The 20,527-nt window shown below is 42.7% G+C and overlaps 1 protein-coding gene across 1 annotated transcript in view; it reads right to left on the bottom strand.

The window, feature by feature from the left end:
* The window catches only part of Tmem182 (transmembrane protein 182), a 45,263-nt gene extending 42,279 nt beyond the window's left edge, over positions 1–2,984 (bottom strand). Inside the window, exons 1-3 of the mRNA XM_028775511.1 lie at positions 2,695–2,984; positions 2,391–2,490; positions 888–986 (exon numbers count right to left, since the gene is read on the bottom strand). Of these exons, the coding sequence (XP_028631344.1) occupies positions 888–986; positions 2,391–2,490; positions 2,695–2,826 (331 nt within the window). The 5' untranslated portion in view covers positions 2,827–2,984. The remainder of the gene's footprint in view (positions 1–887; positions 987–2,390; positions 2,491–2,694) is intronic.
* Positions 2,985–20,527: the final 17,543 nt, after the last annotated feature.

Below are 20,527 nucleotides of genomic sequence, written 5' to 3'. Positions count from 1 at the left end.
ATAGCATACCAAGTCTATGGCACTTGATTACATACAAGTCTATAGCACTAAAAGAGTTCAGAGTCTGAGGATCAGGGTATCTCCAGGAATGCACGAAACCAATCCACCAAGCATACAGGAAGAGATATATATTCAGCTGGTTCTGCCCTCTAGAACTTTGGCTAATACGATTTTTAATCAAAACATTATACAAATTGGGATTTTTTTTCATTTTTTTTTAATTTCTTTTTTTTTTTGAACATGAAATGCTTTTTTATAGCATGTTTTACAAGGGGAGGGGGTAAGAGGGTCCAGGTGGTTGACTGCTCTGCCAGAGGTCCTGAGTTCAATTCCCAGTAACCACATGGTGGCTCACAAATTGGGATTTTTAAAAAAAAGAATAATACATTTGACTCTCTGTAAGGTACTGATAGCTTGGACTAATCCTTCATTTAGTTATCAAAAGCAATGTGCTAAATATGATTTCTAGTCAATTCTGTCGATGGTCCTTTATGGTGTACAGAGTTAAGTCACTTTTTATGAACAGGGTAGTATAATCGCATTTCATTTGTAACAATTACAGGAAAAAATTAAGCAGGATGCAGACTAGAGTACTTTAGCTATAAGCAGGAAGCAGCCCTTCCTGATAAACACCACTATCTTCCAGTTCAAAACTACATCTTAAATTATTTGCATAAATAATAGTGAGTGAGCCACAATAGCTCCAACTTTCGATCAAGATGTACTCTAATTAAACTTATAAATGATGTGTTAAAACATTAATGCTTTACATTTAGTGAGTTAATATCAGATGAAGCATTATAATTACAGATGTTAAATTATCTTTAATTGTAAAATCTTTTCAGCAAGCTGGTCCCAGGAGGCACCTGGAGGTCAGGAATACTTACTAATTGCAGAATCATAGGAGGTAGAGTTGTGCTCTCCCCTCATGAAGGGGTACGGGGACAGGTAAGCATGTGTGCAGTTCTTGGATGGCGGCTGATTGGCTAGGAAGAAAAGCAAAGCAACGGTGTCCATTACTGAAGGCTCAGAAGTGACTCATGACTAATGGAAGGGGACCCAGGAACCAGGGACACCCAGCAAAACAAAACTACTGGCATATCAACAAGCTCAGAACCCTGCCTGAAGGGGAAATCTCTGCTGAAAACATGGGGAACTCGGAATGAAGGTTTTTCTCAAACAACTAGAATTTGGTGGGAGAAACACACATCCCCACAGGACTGGAAAGCAGGGATACAAAGCTGCACCTAATGTTTATTTCCTCTCCCTACCAATAGGATGCCCGACACAGGAGATATTCCAAATATTCATTTTAGAAATCTAATGGAGTTGGGTTTGATCTTGACTTGTTCAGACTAGAATGTTTCCTCTACATCCATTCCAACATCATGGGAGAAGACATGGGTGATGGAACGCTAAAAATTAAGAATTGAAACAGAATTCCTGCGTTGGAGGAAAGCACAGGAATAACTCTTACGGGAAACTTAAAATTTCTTCCATGTACACTTAGGTTTCAAAATCTAAGACTGCATTCTAACCATGGTTAAGATGACAGAATCTATAAGAAACACATAAGGTCGCTGGAGATTTACACAATCTCGTGGCAAGTTGCAGAGTGGGAAAAAATCAAGGGGGACAGGAGAATTTGAAAATAAGACTATAATCTCAACTAGTTATTAGGCTAGTGACTAGTTCATTTATTGTTGAAGATAATAAAATGACTACTAGCTATTTTCAGTGAACTGTTTTTCAAAGATAAACACTGCAGAAGAAATACACTGCAAGGAATCCATCATAATCTTCAGGTTCCTGAACTTCAAAAAGGGAACTTTGAATTTCCCTATAGGAACACAAGCATCAAACAGAAGACGTCTCTTGATATTGCCTACAAACTTGGGTGAAGCCCAACTAAGGCGGCTTTCATCTGGTACCACTGGTAATTAAGTTTCATTACAAAAAATAAAAAAGGATTTGAAAAAACCTTTTAAGCTATGAATATAAAATAATACCTCTATTTCTGGGCTTTTGTATTTGAAAATTCAGTTTATAGCCAAATGAATTTTCAAAACACTTATTTGAAACATACCAATAATAGACACTTGAAAAGAGACTACCACAGACAAGAATCTGCTTTTTAAATTAGAGGCAGTATATTTTAAATATGGGTAGAAAAACAGCAGGTATTCAAGTTTTATTATAAATATCCAGACCCCTACTTTTATGTGAGATTAGAAATTATCCCTGGAGACATTTCTCCTGTAAAGAAGGAATCTGTCTGTGACCCTTTTGATGCCATGGAACTGACACTACACAATCAGGAATCCGATCCACTTGAACCTATTTGTTTTTATCTCAGACAAAGCAAGAGGAACAAGGCCAGCCGCACTTACTGTACCAGAACTTCCAGATGTTGGAGTTGTTCTCCTCCACAACGCCGTTGAACCAGCACCTCCAGAAAAAGCCTTCATGGTGAAAAGTGATGTTCTCTATCTGCACAGAAGACAAACGGCCTGCTGTCATACCCAAGAGTATTATCAAGCCTGCTACATCTTAATTCCTGTGGTCCCCAGTGGTGACCACTAGCTCCCCATGAAGCCCTCCTGGAAGAAAATAGACACCCCACTGCTAGTCTTAAAGACAATGCCCTCATTGTGATCAAGTATATCGATCGGTATTTTGAAGAAAGAAACGCACATTCTGTTCACCTGAACACCTGCCCACTTCAGTCGCCAGAAGCCAATAATCCGATCCAAACGCTACCAAAAACAACAAAACCCCCAACGCTCCGAAGAGAGCCCCGAAGAAAACGGCAACATTTAGCCTCATTTTCCAATAGACTGGTTGCCTTCCAAACGAAAGAAAGAACAAAGTGTAAAGAGTCAACTACTCAGTAATAACAGCAAAGAAAGAAAGCCACTCTTCAGTCGACAAGGTCCGGGGAGCAGATCCTTGCTGGAGCTGTGGTGGCTTCTCATTTCCACCCTGTCCCTTTGCTCTCCCTGGAGGGGCTCCAACCCAGCAGCTGAGAATGGCTGACTATTTTAAGATACTGATTGAGAAGCTTGCTTTCTCCCATGGGGATCAAAAAATAGCTGACCTTCCCCTGACTATAAGGAGACGAACTAGGCAGGAGCAAGCTCGGATTATCGTTGTTGCGGTTGGGTAATCCATACAAGTGGAGAGGAGAAGGAACTGCAGGAAAACTTTAGGCTCTGTTCTGCCTTCCTGCTTGAGCATCTGAACAGGCCCCTCTTAGGCTAAAATGAGCATGACAACCCAGAGAAATGTAAATCGCCACTACCCAGAGCCAAGAGAGCTTTAGAAAACAATAGAATTTGTAATTAGCCTCTTCGTTACTTGTGGACATTCAGTGGAAGGGGAAACTTTTTTGGTCCAGGTTTATAACTCATACCTTCAAGTGATATCTAAAAGTCACTTGATATCTAAAATCAAATGATGTCTAAGATCACTTATAGCCATGGCAATATAATTCCTGTGAGAACAAAAATCAATGTTATTCAGCCTTCCACAGGGTCATAAAAACCTGTTTTCTGGTGGCTCATGAACCACTTTGTTTCTACATAACTATCCCACAGGTGGATTTAAGTTTCAGATACATTGTTTTCTAGATTTCTTTCCTTTTTTTGTCACCTTTAATATCTGATTTTCCTAAAATACAAACCATGCCCGCTATCCATACAGACCACACAACAGAAAAAATTCTGTTTCTTTTCGCCCTTGTCTCTTTGAAGTTCATTTGTCTGTTTACATATCTAAATATGCCAGTGTGCTTTAAAGATGTATTTGTATGCTCTTTGTCATTCAGACTATGTCCGTTTGGCTGTTGTCTCCTTGTTTCTCAGAACACAACAGTCCCTCCAATCACCTAAGGAGGCTTCTGTGCACTGCCAGCTTCCTACCCCTCCTGATTACAAATCCTGATGATGGAATCTGTGGACGCGCGCGTGCGCGCACAAACACACACACAAACACACACACACACACCAAATTCAGTCTTGTTCTTTCTAAACCAATTACTTGTTCCATTAAGCATCCTTAGATCTTCACCGCTTCAAATGTTTGTTTCTTCCCAAACACCCAGCTGGAATGAGGCTCGGTAAAGTAAACAAAACCACGGACACCGTATTTGTTGCCTAACCTGTTAATATGCTCCACTACCCAGGTAGGACTGTCTGATCACTGGGATCCTCCCAAGAACAGGAGTGGAACTATCCTGGCATGAGCTTGCTGAAGGCTTATTCGAGCTGTCACTACTGCCGGGAGTTCTGTGTTACAGCTGCCTAGCTTCCTTGCAGGCATCCACCACTTCTGGCTCTTATGTGCTTTCTTCTAGTCCTTCCTCAACAATCCCTGCGCTTTGGAAGGAGGAGTTTGTGACACAGGCATCCCATTAGGGCCGAGCATTCTGGTGTTCCTTATTCTTAGCACTTTAACTGGTCGCGGGTCTCTGTGTGGCTTGTCGTCTACTGCATAAAGACGTTTCTCATCAGAGGCCCGAGAGCTCCACTAATCTATCGGAACAGAGATAGGAATTAAGAGGATGGTTTGATGCATTTAGTAGCAGTAGTACGTACACTCTAGGGCCTGTGAGTTCCCTAGCTGTGGGCTCTTGACCAGATTGACAACACCAAGCATGGTTTCCTCATGTGGAGCTAACCTTAAATCCAAGCAGCAAGCAGTTATAACTACCCTTTACCCAGCTCTGAAGCCTGAAAATTAGAGTAATAACTGGCCTAGCAAGATAAGCCCATGGGTACATTAGTGTCTTAGTTAATGGTTCTTGTGCAACACACTGCTCCCCATTGAGGTAGGAGAATACGCACAGGAGTCTGAAAGCTGAAATTACTATTTGATGGGCATTAGCTTGCAAAGGAAGACATGATGCCCTTTGTCACCAGGGTTTCATTTAAAGAAAAGAGTGTGCATGAAAAAGGTCAGCAAAATACAAACGGAAGAGGCAGGTACTGCATCAAGGTCCTGTTATGGCTGTATGCCTCATGGCTTTTCAGGGCTCTTGCCTGAACGCACTGACTTACTTCCATTCTTCACTGTTCACTTATTTTTTAATAAACTGTCTCTATTACTAACCATGGGTACACTGCGTAATCCGTCACCCAGAGCCAGGTGTCCTCTGAACTCAGTATGAGCATGTTTCTCCTTTTCCTCTTTGCAATTTCTTTTTCAGACACCAACCTAAATGTCTGGCCTGCTTTGGGCCTTCGCCCAGCTCCCCTGACCTCAGGCCTATCTCAAATCTCTTTTGTGCACCTCTCCTCCAGAAGATGCTGGCAACTTCACCTTATGTATTTTATTATCTTCCTCTGACATTTTAATAAAATTTTCCTTGGGGTTTTTTTTTTTTTTTTTTTTTTTGCTTTTCAGACAAAGTTTCTCTGTGTAGCCCTGGCTGTCAGGAACTCACTCTGTAGACCAGGCTGGCCTGGAACTCAGAAATCCACCTGCCTCTGCCTCCCAAATGCTGGGATTAAAGGTGTGTGTCACCACACCACTGCCTGGCTTCCTTGGGCTTATTTCTGAGTAAATTTTAGACTACTTTTATTAATGGGACTAGGTACTCAAAAGCTGACATTGGTTTCTGCGTACTACCACGGACACACCATACGGATTTTGAAGTACTCTCTGTAGACATTCCATTATTTTACACGGTAAAATAGTAACAAACTCTACAGTGCAACTCGTGGCTTTGGTTTTGGCTCCCTGAACTGACTAGAATTGATTTGAACACTGCCATCTGCTGGTCATTAGCAAAATTGCATTCTATTGCTTGCTGTGATCTGTTGAGATTTTGACATTTGAATATTAACTCCAGCAAGGTTTCTAGATGCCTTCACTTCAGTAATTCGCACTATTCTCCACTTAACTTAGGGTTATTCCAGTAACTCACACAGAGGAAATCACACTACAAAAATAAATTTCACTTTTTAAAAACGGTTGGCTGCCCAACTAGTGCTGGAAAGAATGATTATTTAGGATACGAGCTTGGGCCCTGGCAGCCCTGAGGAGCTAGACCCTACAACCCATCTTCAACAGGCCTATCAGGCAACTAATTGTCAGAGGGGAAAAAGAGAGGTCTATTCAAAGTAGCCATGCTGGGAAGAGCAACAAATACATTCCTAAGTCCACCTTCCCAGCCCTGACAGGAGGTTTAAGCTTAGACAGAAGGCAAGAAATATGCATGATTAAGTATCCTGGTCAAAGTGTGTCCAGCCTCTCATCTTATCTTAGATCCAGTCTCTCCTGCAAGTCTTGCAATGTGTCAGAGTGACAAGAAGTCCCTTTCTAGGAGAGAAGTTCTTTTCTGGCTGGTGCCAGGTTTCAGCCCTCTCGTCTTCTCAAGGTGTGATTCCCTGAGAAAATCCTGGATTTTTGGATGGTTTTAAATATGAACTCACTGTGATTGTGAAGCATGCTCAAGACTTGTGCAAAGATCAAGCAAGGCAAAATTCTAGGGTAGAGTCGGGAGGTGGGCTCAACATCCCCCATCAGCTGAGGCCTTGTCTGCATTTGATAGATGATGGGAAAGGGGAGTCAGCTGGCTTTAGTGATGCGACTTCTTGTTGGTAAATCACACTCTCAGGTAGGCTCTACTCCCAAGAGTTGTTGGGTAACATGAACTAGATTTAACTGGCAAAAAAAAAAAAGAATGAAAGAAAGAAAACTCTAGGTTGGTTCATTCAGTAGGGAGGGTGGAGAAAGAGGAAATGGGAAGGGTAGAGGGGGCAGTAAATATAATAAAATATGTTGCATGAAAATTCTTAGAGGATATATACACATACATATATACATATATACATATATATATGTGCATATACATATATACATACATACATGCAAATATACATCATATAAATAACACACACACACACACATTATTATCTTCAGTAAGAGAATTTTACCATTATGATGGTTTGTATAAGCTCAACATGATTAGAAGGCGTGGTCCTGTTGGAGTAGATGTGGCCTTGTTGGAGTAGGGGTGTCACTGTAGGTGTGGGCATTAAGACCCTAATCCTAGCTGCCTGGAAGCCAGTATTCTACTAGCAGCCTTCAGATGAAGATGTAGAACTCTCAGCTCCTCCTGTACCATGCCTGCCTGGATGCTGCCGTGTTCCTGCCTTGATGATATTGGACTGAATCTCTGAATGTGTAAGCCAGCCACCAATTAAAAGAGTTAATTAAAAGACACCTTGGTCATGGTGTCTGTTCACAGCATTAAAACTCTAACTAAGACAATCATATTATACAATTATAGAGGCTAACTAAAAACACTGGCAATTTTTTTCAAATACTGGAGGGTCTATGGAGCCACATTGGCTAATAACTTCAATAGAGGAGAGCCATTCTTGCCAGGGTTTATTAGTTAGCTTGTTCTGTGTGTGGTAGAAAAATTGTTGCCTTTTTACAGGGTAATTTCATTTAAAAATCATTTTATATGTATGAATATTTTAGGAAGCCTGTATATCAGTAGGTTCCCATAGGACTTTTAAAAAAAGGTCTTAGTTATTCCTTGCCATAGTCTATCTCCATACCCTGCTCGCCCATCTCTTCCCCAATTTAATGCCTCCTGCTTCATTTACTGCTCTCTGCTCTATCTCCATCCAGGAAGTGCTGGCTCCCCATGGCCCTTCACTAATTTCCTGATCTTAATGGATATTCCAAAGGAAACATAAGTATCTGAAGTTTCAAAGCTAGCATCCATGTACGGGAGGGAAAAAAAAATGTGACAGTCGTCTTTCTGTGACTGGGCTGCTTCGCCCAAGATGACTCTTTCCAGAACCATTCGTTTATCTGCAGATTTCATAGTGTTTTCCTTAAGAGCTGAGTGATATAGTTAATTGTGTAACTGTATTTCGTTTTCATTGTCAATTCATCAGGTGATATCTAGGTTGTTTCAAATCATTCTATGAAGCTATGGTAATAAAACCAGCAAGGCAGAAAACAAACACAATGATCACTGGAGTGGATTTTCAGAGTCCACAAATAAACCCACATGCCTACAGACCACCTGAATTTTGACAAGCAGGAGAAAAGATAACACCCTTAACAAATGATACTAGTCAAACTAGTATCAAAAATGAACTAAAATTCTTTATCATTCACAGTACAGAACTCTCAAGGACTTCAACATAAGACCTGGATCCCTGAGTCCGATAGAGGAGAAACAAGGGAATATACTTGAATTTTTGGCATGGGAGACAGCATTCTGATCAGGAGCCTGGTAGCACAGGAATTAAGATCAACAATTAATAAATGTGACCACATGAAACTAAAAGGCTTCTCTACAGCAAAGGACACCACCATGCCAGGAAAAGGCAGCCTACAGACTGGGAATATCTTCACATCTGACCAAACACTAGCATGTGAGCTATTCAACAAACTCAAATAGCTAAATGTCAAGAAGAAAAACTCCCCAATTTAAAAAAACAAAAACAAAACAAAGCAAGGAATTAAACAGAAAATTCTCAAAAGCTGAGATACAAATGTCTGAGACACATTTTTTTTTTAAGTGTTCAATACCTTTAGGCCATCAGTGAAATGCAAGCTAAAAATGCTTTGAGATTTCATTCTATCCCAGTCAGACTTGGTAAGTGAAACAACACATGATTAACACATGCTGGCAGGCATGGGGTGGTGGAAGGGGGAAACTTACTCAAAGTTATGGAGAATACAAACTGGTGCAACCTTGCGAAAATCAGTGTGAGGTCTCCTCAAAATCTAGAAACTGGTCTACTGTATGACCTGGCTGTGTCATGCCTGGGCAAATTCCCAACGGATTCTGTATTGTGTAGAGATCCTGTCTAGGCTCATTGCTTCTCTATGCACAATAAGCCAGGAAATGGAAAAACCAATTCTTGAGGACCAGGGTTTCAACACTGTGGCAGCCAAAGGGAGTAAAGGGGAGACACGAGAATCTATTCAGAGTATCTTCAGTCCCAACGGAAACACTACAAAGTTGTGTGTTCTGTTTCATAAGGAGAGTTATTTGTGTGGATACGTGTATTATCTTTGGAAAGAGTTCTTCACCCAGATCCCTGATTCCAATAGAGGTATCACCTCTGAGGACTCTGAGAAAAGAGAGACGCTACTCATGGTAGCACCTGAAGCCAAGTCACTCAGCAGTGGTTTCCTCCCTTGGCCAATGTATGGTCCCAGATTTAGGGACCGGTACAGGTACAGGGGTCACATGGGTTGGTGGACAGATCAGGGAGAAAGGGGGCACACTGCAAATGTTTGACAAGGAGGCGGCCCCAGCACAAGCTTCGGAGCCAGGGCCCCTCCCCAGCACTGGGTGTGACCCCTGTAAGGGACACAAAGACCCACTAGTTACCACATCATAAGGTTTGACTCTGACATCTGGGAGGGTGTGATCTTACTCAAGGAGAATGAGGTAGACGGAACAATATGGCTTATTTCAGAATGAAAACATCTTTGCTACAAGGAACACCCAATGGCATGATGTCCTTAAGACACAGAAGTGTCAGAAAAACAAAACAAACAACAAAACCATGAACATCAGTGACGTCACTTACAACCACAGGAGGTGCACACAGGAGGCCCCTAGCCTACCTTTCACATCTTCTGTGTGACAGTAAAATTATGCACATGGCTGAGTGTTAGGATTTTCTTTCTGGTTTTGGTTTGGAGACAGCTTTTACCGCGTAACCCAGGCTGACCTGGAACTTACAATTTTCTCCCAGTTTCCTAAGAGCTAGGACCACAGGTCTGCACCTGCAGGAAACGGGTTTTGGGCCTCTGGCTTATTGCAACGTTTTTCTGTTTGGTGGTGGTGATGGTGGTGGTGTTGGTGATGGTGGTGGTGGTGATGGTAGTGGTGGTGGTGGTGATGGTGGTCATGGGGATGGTGGTGTTGCTGATGTTGCTGGTGGTGGTGGTGGTGGTGGTAGTGGTGGTGGTGGTAGTGGTGGTGGTGGTAGTGGTGGTGGTGGTGGTGATGGTGGTAGTGATGGTGGTGGAGGTGGTGCTGGTGTTGCTGGTGGTGGTGGTTAAGGTGGTAGACATTGTGGTGACCATGCCTCGGGATTATGTATTCTAATATGCACTTCTCACAGCTCTTCAAACTCTCCTGACTCATGAGAATTCCATTTTTTTTTTCTAGAAAATCCTCTTCCCTTCTCAGTCTGGGGATTTTCAATTTACTTTTCTCACAGTCCTACAGTTCTTTCACTGGTGGAGTCAGACCTACCAGTTCTTTCTGGTTCATGCTCTCACGGTGTTTCCACATAATTCCATCATCTCACCAATTCCCACACATTGTCTACTCTCCCTTAGACTGTACTAAGCACGATTATCTGATGTCCCCTGTCAATTCCACAACCATTGTCATTTCTCAGTCTAGTTCACATGCTTGATGCTTCTCTTCTGTGGTTCCTCTTATCTGCCACCATGCATTGTGGATCCCATAGAGGACAAGATGAAGGAAGTAGGTAAGAACCTCAGGAGGTTTGTTTTATAAGGTTTCACAGTGACCTAGGTAAGAGCCAGGCTATGCTTACTATTGTCTTTGGAGATGCCAGAGACTTTGATCTCTTATTGTTCTCTTCATTTGGTTTCCCCGCTAGAGCCTTATGTTTCCCTTAGAAACCTCTTTGTAATAAAAGTCTTGCTTTACATCTCTCTCACTTATTCATTGTTAATACACTGGAGTCCTGCTGATATTTTCATAAGATGTTCAGAAAGGAAAATAGTCTGTCATCTCACGATTAATTTTCAGGGTATGAAAGTCCCTAGGTTGCGTGCTTAGGAGTAGTGTGTATTTCCCCCCCCCCCCCTCTCTCTCTCTGTGCGTGTGCGTGTGCGTGTGTGTGTGTGTGTGCACGCGCGCAGGCATGTGTAGGCACTCTCCTGTGCCCATATGTGTATGTAAGTACCAGAGATGCCATCCCTTGGATTTTGTATATCTTATCTTTTCAGACACAGTCTAGTATTAACTCAGCCAGAACTAAGTAGTCTGGGTTGGCCACCCAGCTTACCCAGGCATCTACCTGTCTTTGTCTCCTGAGCACTGATTGCAAGTGCTTGCCACCAAGCTTGTTCTTGAGTGAGTAAGACTCAGATCCTCACTCCTGATGAGCTGCCCTTTAGCTGCTGGGCTATCTTCCCAGCCTCATCTTAAAATCTTTTCTTAACATGGTTTCTTCCAGTAATTCGAAACAGAAAGATTAGAGGGAGCTCAAACTGTGGGATTTTCCTCTTCCCAGGCTCTCCATGAGAGAGTAACCTTTGTTATGGAGAGTATTCTAGACATGTATAAAATGGTTAATTTACCCCAAGATGTGTTTTAATTTTTAAAAGATTGTATTTGTGTGTGTGTGTGTGTGTGTCTGCTTGCTTGTCTGTCTGCTTCTGTTTCTGCATATGTCTGTAGCATGTATGTGCAGGTGCCCCCATAGAACAGAAAAGGATGATGAACTCTTAGGAGCTGGAGTTACAGGTGGTTCTGAGTAGCCTGATGTAGGTCTGAGATGCAAACCCGGGTCCTCTGCAAAAGTCCCAAACAGTCTTCACCATTTCTCCAGCCTCCAGCTGTGTTTTTAACAATCATTTTTCTCCTCATTCTGCAGGAAATGTGAGGATTTTCTCAGCTCATCACCATAAGGACTGTGTGGAGCTTAGGAGTAAAACCCATACAAAGTTAAGGCTACCTAAGATAGCTCTAGCCCAAAGGGTGCTTTTACTTCTTTTGCTTTTTTTTCCTCCTTTTTCTCTTTCTTTCTTTTGTTTCAAAATATTATGTCATTTCCCTCGATTCCCTTCATTTGCCTGCAATGTTTCCTATGTCTCCTTACCAGGATCCCTCTCAGATTCCTGGATAGATACACGTTTTATTCAGTGTTGCTTGCTTCATGTACATGATTTCTGTGATGAGCACATCACATCATTTCACAGCTTCTATCCTGGGGAAGACTGCTCCTGCTCTCAGCATCCCTTAGCTGCCTGTCATCCATTGTTCAAGGCTGATGTCTCCGTCTTCTATCCTCAGATGTCTATTATTGTCCTCGCCCAAGCAGCCATATTGTTGAGGTATCATGTAGTGGTTTGTTTTTGTTTTTTTAATTTTTTTTTTTTTGTCATTTCTAGGGCACACAGTCTCACAGCAGATTTCCTAGCCTGTTGGTTTTTTAAAACAAAATCTCAAACATTCGATTTTACCAATAAAGACTCTGGAACCAAATTCTGGGGTGAAAGACTGCTAGCTTAGGGAGGCAGAGAAATCAGCCCGCTGACCTTCCTCCCTAGCTGATATTCCAGAAGGAGAAAGCATATTCTCCTTCCCTATGCCATCTCAACAGTTCACACTGAATGCCCACCCCCTACAAGCTGTTCTACTTCCTGTGTGTCTCTCTGTCCATCCTCCTGATCTCTTTCTTACTCTCTATGTTTTTTTCCCTAAGTTCACTCCCTGTCAACTGGTTGCTTAATCACCTCTTGACCTATGGTTGGTTTTATTTAATCCTGTTTACAATATTCAGAAAACTCGTGGATTCAATGTGTGTGCTAGAACTGACCCGCACCACAAGAAGAAATGGATTTTTTTCCCCTGGTAAACAACACAGTCTTGGGGTTCATGGTGTGCTCAAAGATCTTGTAACACTGATCTTCCAACTTTTATCTTTCCAACCACTTGTCCTCAGTGACCTCTCAGGAGGAGCTGTGCTACAGATGTACTGTCGGGTCTGGGCAATCCCATGATCAGCTGGTATCTGTGTTTTAAGCAGTTATGGATTTCTCCAGTGGTCTCTGTTGCAAAAGAAGCTTCTTTGGTGAAGGTTGGGAGCTATACTTACCTGTGAGTGTAGGGATAAATATTTAGGACCCACTTAGGAATTATTCGGGCCTAGTAAAGAGGTGTAGTAGGATCTCCTAAGATCCAGGGCCTCACCAGCCCCAGGTCATTGACTGGGTCACTCAATCTTCAGTTTTTCATCACCCCCCAAAGAAGTCCCCATGCAATGTAGTCCTTGCAGAATCTTCTGCTCCTACAAAGCTTGGCTGAAAGCCTCCCAGTCCTCCTCAGGATTTCCAGGTGGTGGCTTGCCCTGTGACACACTTCCCTGACACAGCAATGTGAGGCTGCATATCTGCACCATGTCTGTTTCCTTCTTTTGTTGGGGGAATGGAAGCGGAACTTCTAAGCTCCTTGTGTATTAGTCTAGAAGTCCTCTGTAATGGCTATTCCTGATTGTCACCTTGACGATATCTGGAATAAACTGCAATCCAGAATTGGAAGGCTCACCTGTGATCCTGATCTTGAGGCTGGGAGATACAAGTTTCTGACCTGGATCTTGACATGGAGATCTTGAGGCATAGTGGCTATGAATCCCAGGAGACTAAGGCAAGGAGATCTCTGAGTTCAAGGTCAGCCTGGGACAAAACAAGTCCAGGTGTGGCGGTACACACACCTTTAATCTGGGCCATACCTTTTGCTGGAGACCTACTCTGGACATTGGAAGAAGGAAGATTCGCTCTTCTTAGCCTGCTTGCATTCACTTGCCAGAACATCTGTTGGAATCTACTAGCCTTGTGGGACTCAGCAGCTACTAGATCCTTCGACTTCCCATTCACAGCTGTCCATTGTCGGGGAGCTGGACTACAGGCTGTAAGTCATCACAATAAATTCCCTTACTATATAGAGACTATCTTTAATTCTATGACTCTAGAGAACCCGACTAGTACTAGTATATCCTTTTTTTTTATGAATGGAAGCACAGAATATGTGGTTTTTTTTTTTTTTTCTTGATCTGGCTTCTTTACTCAGTCTAACTATGTTGGCACATCCATGCTGTCAAGAGATTCAGAGTTCATGATTTGTATTGTTAATAGTGGTCGGTTTTATGAGTCCACCAACTTTGTTCAGCCCTTCACTTGTTTATGGGTATTTGGGTTGTTTCCAGCACAGGCCTACTACAGACAAAGCTTGAATGGATATCTGAGTATACAAAGCCTTGTTTATGTGTGAGCCCTTGTGTCTCTGGAGCAAACATATCGAGGTATGGTAGCTAGTCATGTGGTAGTTGTGTCTAACCTTAACCTTCTAAGAGATTTCAAACTTCTTTCCAAACCTGGATTTGCCATCCTGCAGCCCCACCAGTACCACATCATAGCCTCTGAAATTTAGATAAAAAAAAATTTAAGCATCAGTAGAACAAGAATGGCTACTGTAGGTGCTGGAGGTATTGCTTGGACATTAAAGGCTTGAAATGGCTTGGTTTTGTTTCCAGTACCCATGTCAAGAGGCCCTCAACTGCCTGTAACTCCAGCTCCAGGCAATCTGACACCTTTTATGGCATCCACAGGCACTTACTCTCATGTGCACATAGACACACAGATAATTAAAAATAAATCTTTAAAAAATGAAGAATGGCTGTTATAATATTCACTCTTCTGTCATGATAGTTCTCCTTATCTTTATCAACTGTTTTTCTTATCTTTTAAATTATTTTTTTCTAATACTTCTAAGGGTTCAATGTACAGGTATCTGTTTTGTCTCTTTAATTTGATCATATAATAACTAAAAAAAAAAAACAAGTTAGAAATTCTGGTCTGATAGTGCCTGCCTTTCCAACAGCTGAGAAATAAAGACAAGAGGATGATGAGTTTGTGGTCAGCCTGGCCTACAGGTGAGCCTGCCTCAAAAAAAATAAAACAAAAACAATTAAAACCAGCCTATCGCAATTGCAAGCAGAAAACAAAACCACAGGGTCAGAGACAAGAGGGTTCTTCATGGCACAACCAGCAGCATGAAGGCTCTTGCATTGCACGCCTCCTCGTTGCTCCCTTGTGAAAGTCACTGAAGACTAAGGACCACAAATAGGTCTTCTTTCTGGCTACCAGACTTGAGAAGCAAGAGAGATCAAATGAGTCTCCTGGCTCAAGTAGTTGCCCACAGCGCCATCTGTTGGTCACATTTAACACCACACCATTTTATAAAGGTGAAAGGGTTGGTTGGGTATCATAGGAGAACATGGAAGAATCTCATTGGAGCTGAGGACAAAATTGATGACAGTCTCTGCCTATCTCTTGCCTACAAAGCTGCCAAATGCATTCCCTAGTTACTTCTTTTTATTTTTCTTGTTTTCCTTTCTTAATACATGGACTCACGTAGCATAGGCTGTCTTTGTACTTGCTATGTATCTGACAGTAACATCGAACTCTTCCTAAGTGTGCTTTTTCACATGTGCTAATTATATTCAATAACTGGTTTCATTCTGGCATTCCCTTTATGTGCATGTGTAGTTTGGTCATATTCATTCCATGGTACTGTCCTTGTCTCCCTCCCACATCTACTGAGCCTGTTTCTCATTCCAACTATCTCCCCTGGTACTTTCGTGTCTTTTATAATCTGAACTCTTGATCATCCTCTTGTCTATATGTTCTGAATACGGAGACCGCAGGTACGCACTGCCACACCTGTATACACTTTTTAGTTATATACGATTCTGAGTTTGTACTTAATGAAGAAGGCTGATACCATCAACGCTCCTCAGTTGTTGCCTTAGCCCTCGGCCCCTCAGGATGGTCCTTGGAGGGAGAGGGTCAGAAAGCACAGAATCAATGACACGAGTGATTGGATGAGAAGCAGAAGGGAAACAGACTCGATTATTGCTGGATCAGTGTGTGCCTTTATGTCCTCCATCCATGCCGCATTAGTCCATGACATCTCACCCCTGAGATGTCACCACAATCTCAGTGGCTGGCCAGGTCTCCAAGTGCCAGGCAGATCTTAAGGTTGTAAAATGCAGATGTAGCTGTTGCACATGAGTGGGACATTATGGTCTGCAAGTCAGGGTATGCTAATTCACTCCTCCTACACTTTGTGTCTGTGATTAGACCTCAGATTCGGTCTATGACCTCATCACCTAACTAAGCTGAGCTGCCCCCAGTGTTTACATAGAAGAGGCCCTGCTGTTCCTGCTAGAGCTGCTCCTTGTTGGGTAGGTTGGACTGCAGACTCTAAGTCATTACAATAAATTCTTTTAATATATAGAGGCATTCTATGAGTTCAGTGACTCTAGAAAACCCTGACTAAGACCGTCACTTAGGGAAGGCAAGGCAAGAACATAAGGAAGAAACCTAGAGGCAGGAATGATAGCAAAATGCTGTTTGATGGCTCCCTCTCTGCCTTGCTATCAGCTTTCTTTCTTACATGGCCCAGAACACAACCAACTGCTCAGGGATAGTATCATGGCTGCTCCAGTATCAATAAAGAATCAATAAATAATCAAGACAATTCCCCACAGACTGCTAGTCTTATCGGGACAATACCCCAATGGAGACTGCCTCAGATGACTCTGGGCTGTTTTGAGTTGACAGCTGACCCTAACTGGGACAGGTGATTATTCTGGAGCATCCAATGTACCCTAAGTCTAATAAAATATAACCTTAAAAAGGGAGAGAAGGAACATAGGATACATACACACAAGATTAGACAATGGAAGTACAGGGTGATACAGCTTTAAGCCAAGATATGAATGAACTGCCAGAAGCTGAAGAAAAAAATAAATAAATAAAAGGGAAATAGAGAAATAGCTTTTCTATGAGAATCTCCTCAAAGGAACACAGCCCTCTGTCTTAGGGTTTCTATTCCTGCACAAAACATCATGACCAAGAAGCAAGTTGGGGAGAAAACGGTTTCTTCAGCTTACACTTTCCACATTGCTGTTCATCACCAAAGGAAGTCAGAACTGGAACTCAAGCAGGTCAGGAAGCAGGAGCTGATGCAGAGGCCATGGAGGGATGTTACTTACTGGCTTGCTTCCCCTGGCTTGCTCAGCTTGCTTTCTTATAGAATCCAAGACTACCAGACCAGGGATAGTACCACTCACAATGGGCCCTCCCCCATGATCACTAATTGAGAAAATGCCTTACAGCTGGATCTCATGGAGGCATTTCCCAAAGGGACGCTCCTTTCTCTGCGATAACTCCAGTTTGTGTCAAGTTGATACACAAAATCAGCCAATACACCCTCTGTCCACAGTATTCAACCAGCGATACAAATTGTATCTTTCTTGCTCCCGATGCTCCAAAAGAACAAACTGCTGCTGTTTTCAATCACCCAGTCTATGGTAATCTATTATAGCATGTGTGAGAAACAAGTGCAGAGACACAGAGAACACACAATCCAGGAAGGGAGTGTCTGACGGTTGACTGTATACTCTGTACAAAGACCCAGAAGCAATCCTGAAGAATCTGTATGTGCTAAAGAAAGCATGTATTTTTCCAGGGCAACTGAGAGAACTGTTCTGTGTCTCTCATACTAGGGTTTAACAAAGGAACTAAGCAGCATTGTGAACAGTATCATGCCTTAGTGAATTATACAGCCCAAATAATAGAGTGACTAGTGTTTCTTACTGTACAGGCTTCCTCCAGAGCTGTAACTGTTTAATACAGTTCCTCATATTGTGGTGACCCCAACCATAAAATCCTTCCATTACTATGTTTTAACTGTAATTTTGCTACTGTTATGAATCACAATGTAAATATCTGATAAGTGACTCACCAAAGGGGTCACAACCCACAGGTTGAGAAGCACTGCCCTAGATGATGTACTGTAATTGTAAACTGAAATAGTTCCTCCCCAAGTTGCTTTTGGTCATGGTTGTTTATCACAGTAAGAGAAAGCAGACTAGAACAATCTATCATTTTTACATAATAGAACTAAGCTGCAGCATAGCTATATTATGGGGTCTGTGATTTCCTCAAGATTTCGGAATCTAGGGAAATCTAGACTTGGGGACTCCCAAAATAATTCTACCTTGACTGGTGGAACATAATGACATTCTGAGCCCCTAAGAATTAGCATCAATTCCAGACAATGTTTAGTAATTGAGTGATCTCTTTTGCACACTATCCTCCAGTGCTAAAGTTTGCATTGTGCACATACTTGTAAGGGCCTTAATGAGACTGTGGGACCTCCATCCTTTCCTTGCCTACTCTTGCTTCAGAGCCATGAAGTGATACCTTTGCTCCATAACACTCTGCACTGATGACGTTGCCTTGCACAAGCTGTCAGCAGCAGGGCCGACTGACCCTGGACTAGTGTGTCAGGAGACCAGGAACCTGAAAGAGCCATACCAAGATGAACATATAAAAGAAGCCAGTGGAGAAGAAGAAAAAGGAGGAGGAAGAGGAGGAGGGGACAGGAGGGGGAAGAGGCGAAGGTAGAAGAGGAGAAGGAAGGAGAAAAAGAGAGGGGGGAAAGGGAGAGGGAGAGGGAGAGGGAGAGGGAGAGGGAGAGGGAGAGGGAGAGGGAGAGGGAGAGAGAGAGAGAGAGAGAGAGAGAGAGCTCTTCTCTACTCAGGCTACTTGTAACAAACAGAACTTTAATGAGTAAAGCCACAATATACAATGAGGGCCAGGGACATGCTGTGTCAATGATCATAAGTGCACACGCCTCAAGGTTCAGTGCTTCTGAGCATACACAGGTCTTTCCCCTACCACTAGGTCACTTGTATTCCTGAGGCTACTTTTCCTTTCTCAATAAATGTTCTCCATTGCTATTTGTAAGTATGTGTTCTTATGCAAACCTTTGTCCTGGGACAAATGAATATGGACACTTTACCAAGAGTACTCTAAATCCAGATCCCTGCTCGTAACACTAGAAGGTTACAAACTATGAGCCTAAGAAAACAGCTCTGTTTATAATTCTGGCACTTTGCTGTGATGATGGAGCACTCACCAGGCAGCCACAATACCACAGGTCTGTGGACAGCCACACTACCACAGGTCTGTGGACAGCCACACTACCACGGGGCTATAGACAGCCACACTACCACAGGTCTGTGGACAGCCACACTACCACGGGGCTGTGGACAGTCACACTACCACGAGGCTGTAGACAGCCACAATACCACAGGTCTGTGGACAGCCACACTACCACAGGGCTGTAGACAGTCACACTACCATGGGGCTGTGGACAGACATACTACTGAAGTGCCATGGTTGCCTAAGGAAGCTGTAAAGATTTATGGTCTGGAGCCACATAAATGCCTAAAGACCCTGGATGGGCTCTTCAGTCAAAATGCTCTGTCTATGATTTGAATAACTTGAGGGAATGCAGGCATGGCTCTTTTCAATTGCAGGGAATCAAGTAAGACTTTAAGCACTAATTCTATTCTGTTCCATGAAAAAAATTAAGAAATGCTGTAGTAGGTGTTGATGTTCTTCTGCTCTAGATCCTGTGGCAATCAGTCACAGCCAAGGATTCCTGCAGGCAAGGCATCTTACCCGATATTCACACACACACACACACACACACCAGATCCTGTGGCAATCAGTCACAGCCAAGGATTCCTGCAGGCAAGGCATCTTACCTGATATTCACACACACACACAGACACACACACACACCACACACACACACCACACACACACACACCACACACACACCACACACACACACACACACCACACACACCACACACACACACACCACATACACACACACCACACACACACACACCACACATACACACACACACACACACACGCATGCAGGCAAGCACGCACTCACTCACTTGCACGCACATGCACTCACACAATTAAAGGGGCAACTGACAATGGTTAATAGTTCATCAACTATTAAATATCACGCATCCACTTTGTTTCCATCCACTGCTCTGAGGATGAAACCTCCAAATTCTGCTGAAGCATTTTAGGCTATAGACGACTGAAACCCTTTTATTCCACATCTGTGTGTTTGGATGTTTTGGTCACACCCATCTTCCAGTCTAAGGCATTATAGACTCTACCTCTTTGGTCAGCACGTTGGGAACGAGCAAAAGAAACTTATTTTGAGTACTACCATTTCCTTTTCAGACTCCATTTAATCACAGGAAGAAAGTAAATTCAAGATCCAAGGCCCTAGGGAGCTGGGGACTTCCCAATAGCTGAACAGCTTCTGTTGTAAGGAAACAGTTATCTGAGTCCAGATATCCCAGGGACAACTTCTCCATCTTTCTGGCAGGGTCAAACAGAATTCATGTTCCCAGGTCCAGAAATCAACTCCTATCCTGATTGATGGGAACGACCTTGCTCAACCCCTTATCTTAAAATATGATTGATAATGCTACAGCCCACCCAGCTCCCCACTCTATGGTTTCCTGCTTTAAATATGCTATACAACATCTCTCCGAGATCATAGTTCAGCTCTCCCGTCTTTTCTGTGGCTCTGATCCATCAGTAGTGTATTGATTACAGTTAAGTTTTTGTTACCTGCATGGATTTGAAGTTTGAGTTCCGCTGGATTTAAGCAGATCCCACAACAAGCACACCAAGGTGCACACTTCCTTATGCCATGTGTCCTATAACTTTGTGTATTTCTCTATTGTATATTTATTATTCACAATTCTTCACGCTCTTTGTGGTGTGCTGCAGTTACTACCTGAGGCTCAATTCTGAGCCTATTTCTGTCCTGTTTCCCTTTTAGAGCTACGAAGAAGTGCTAACTAATACTATACAGACATCT

This window comes from Grammomys surdaster, unplaced genomic scaffold (genome assembly GCF_004785775.1).
Source record: "Grammomys surdaster isolate TR1022 unplaced genomic scaffold, NIH_TR_1.0 255, whole genome shotgun sequence".
Taxonomy (NCBI): domain Eukaryota; kingdom Metazoa; phylum Chordata; class Mammalia; order Rodentia; family Muridae; genus Grammomys; species Grammomys surdaster.
The sequence above is the reverse complement of the archived record's forward strand: the minus strand, read 5'-3'. Positions and strand labels throughout refer to the sequence as shown.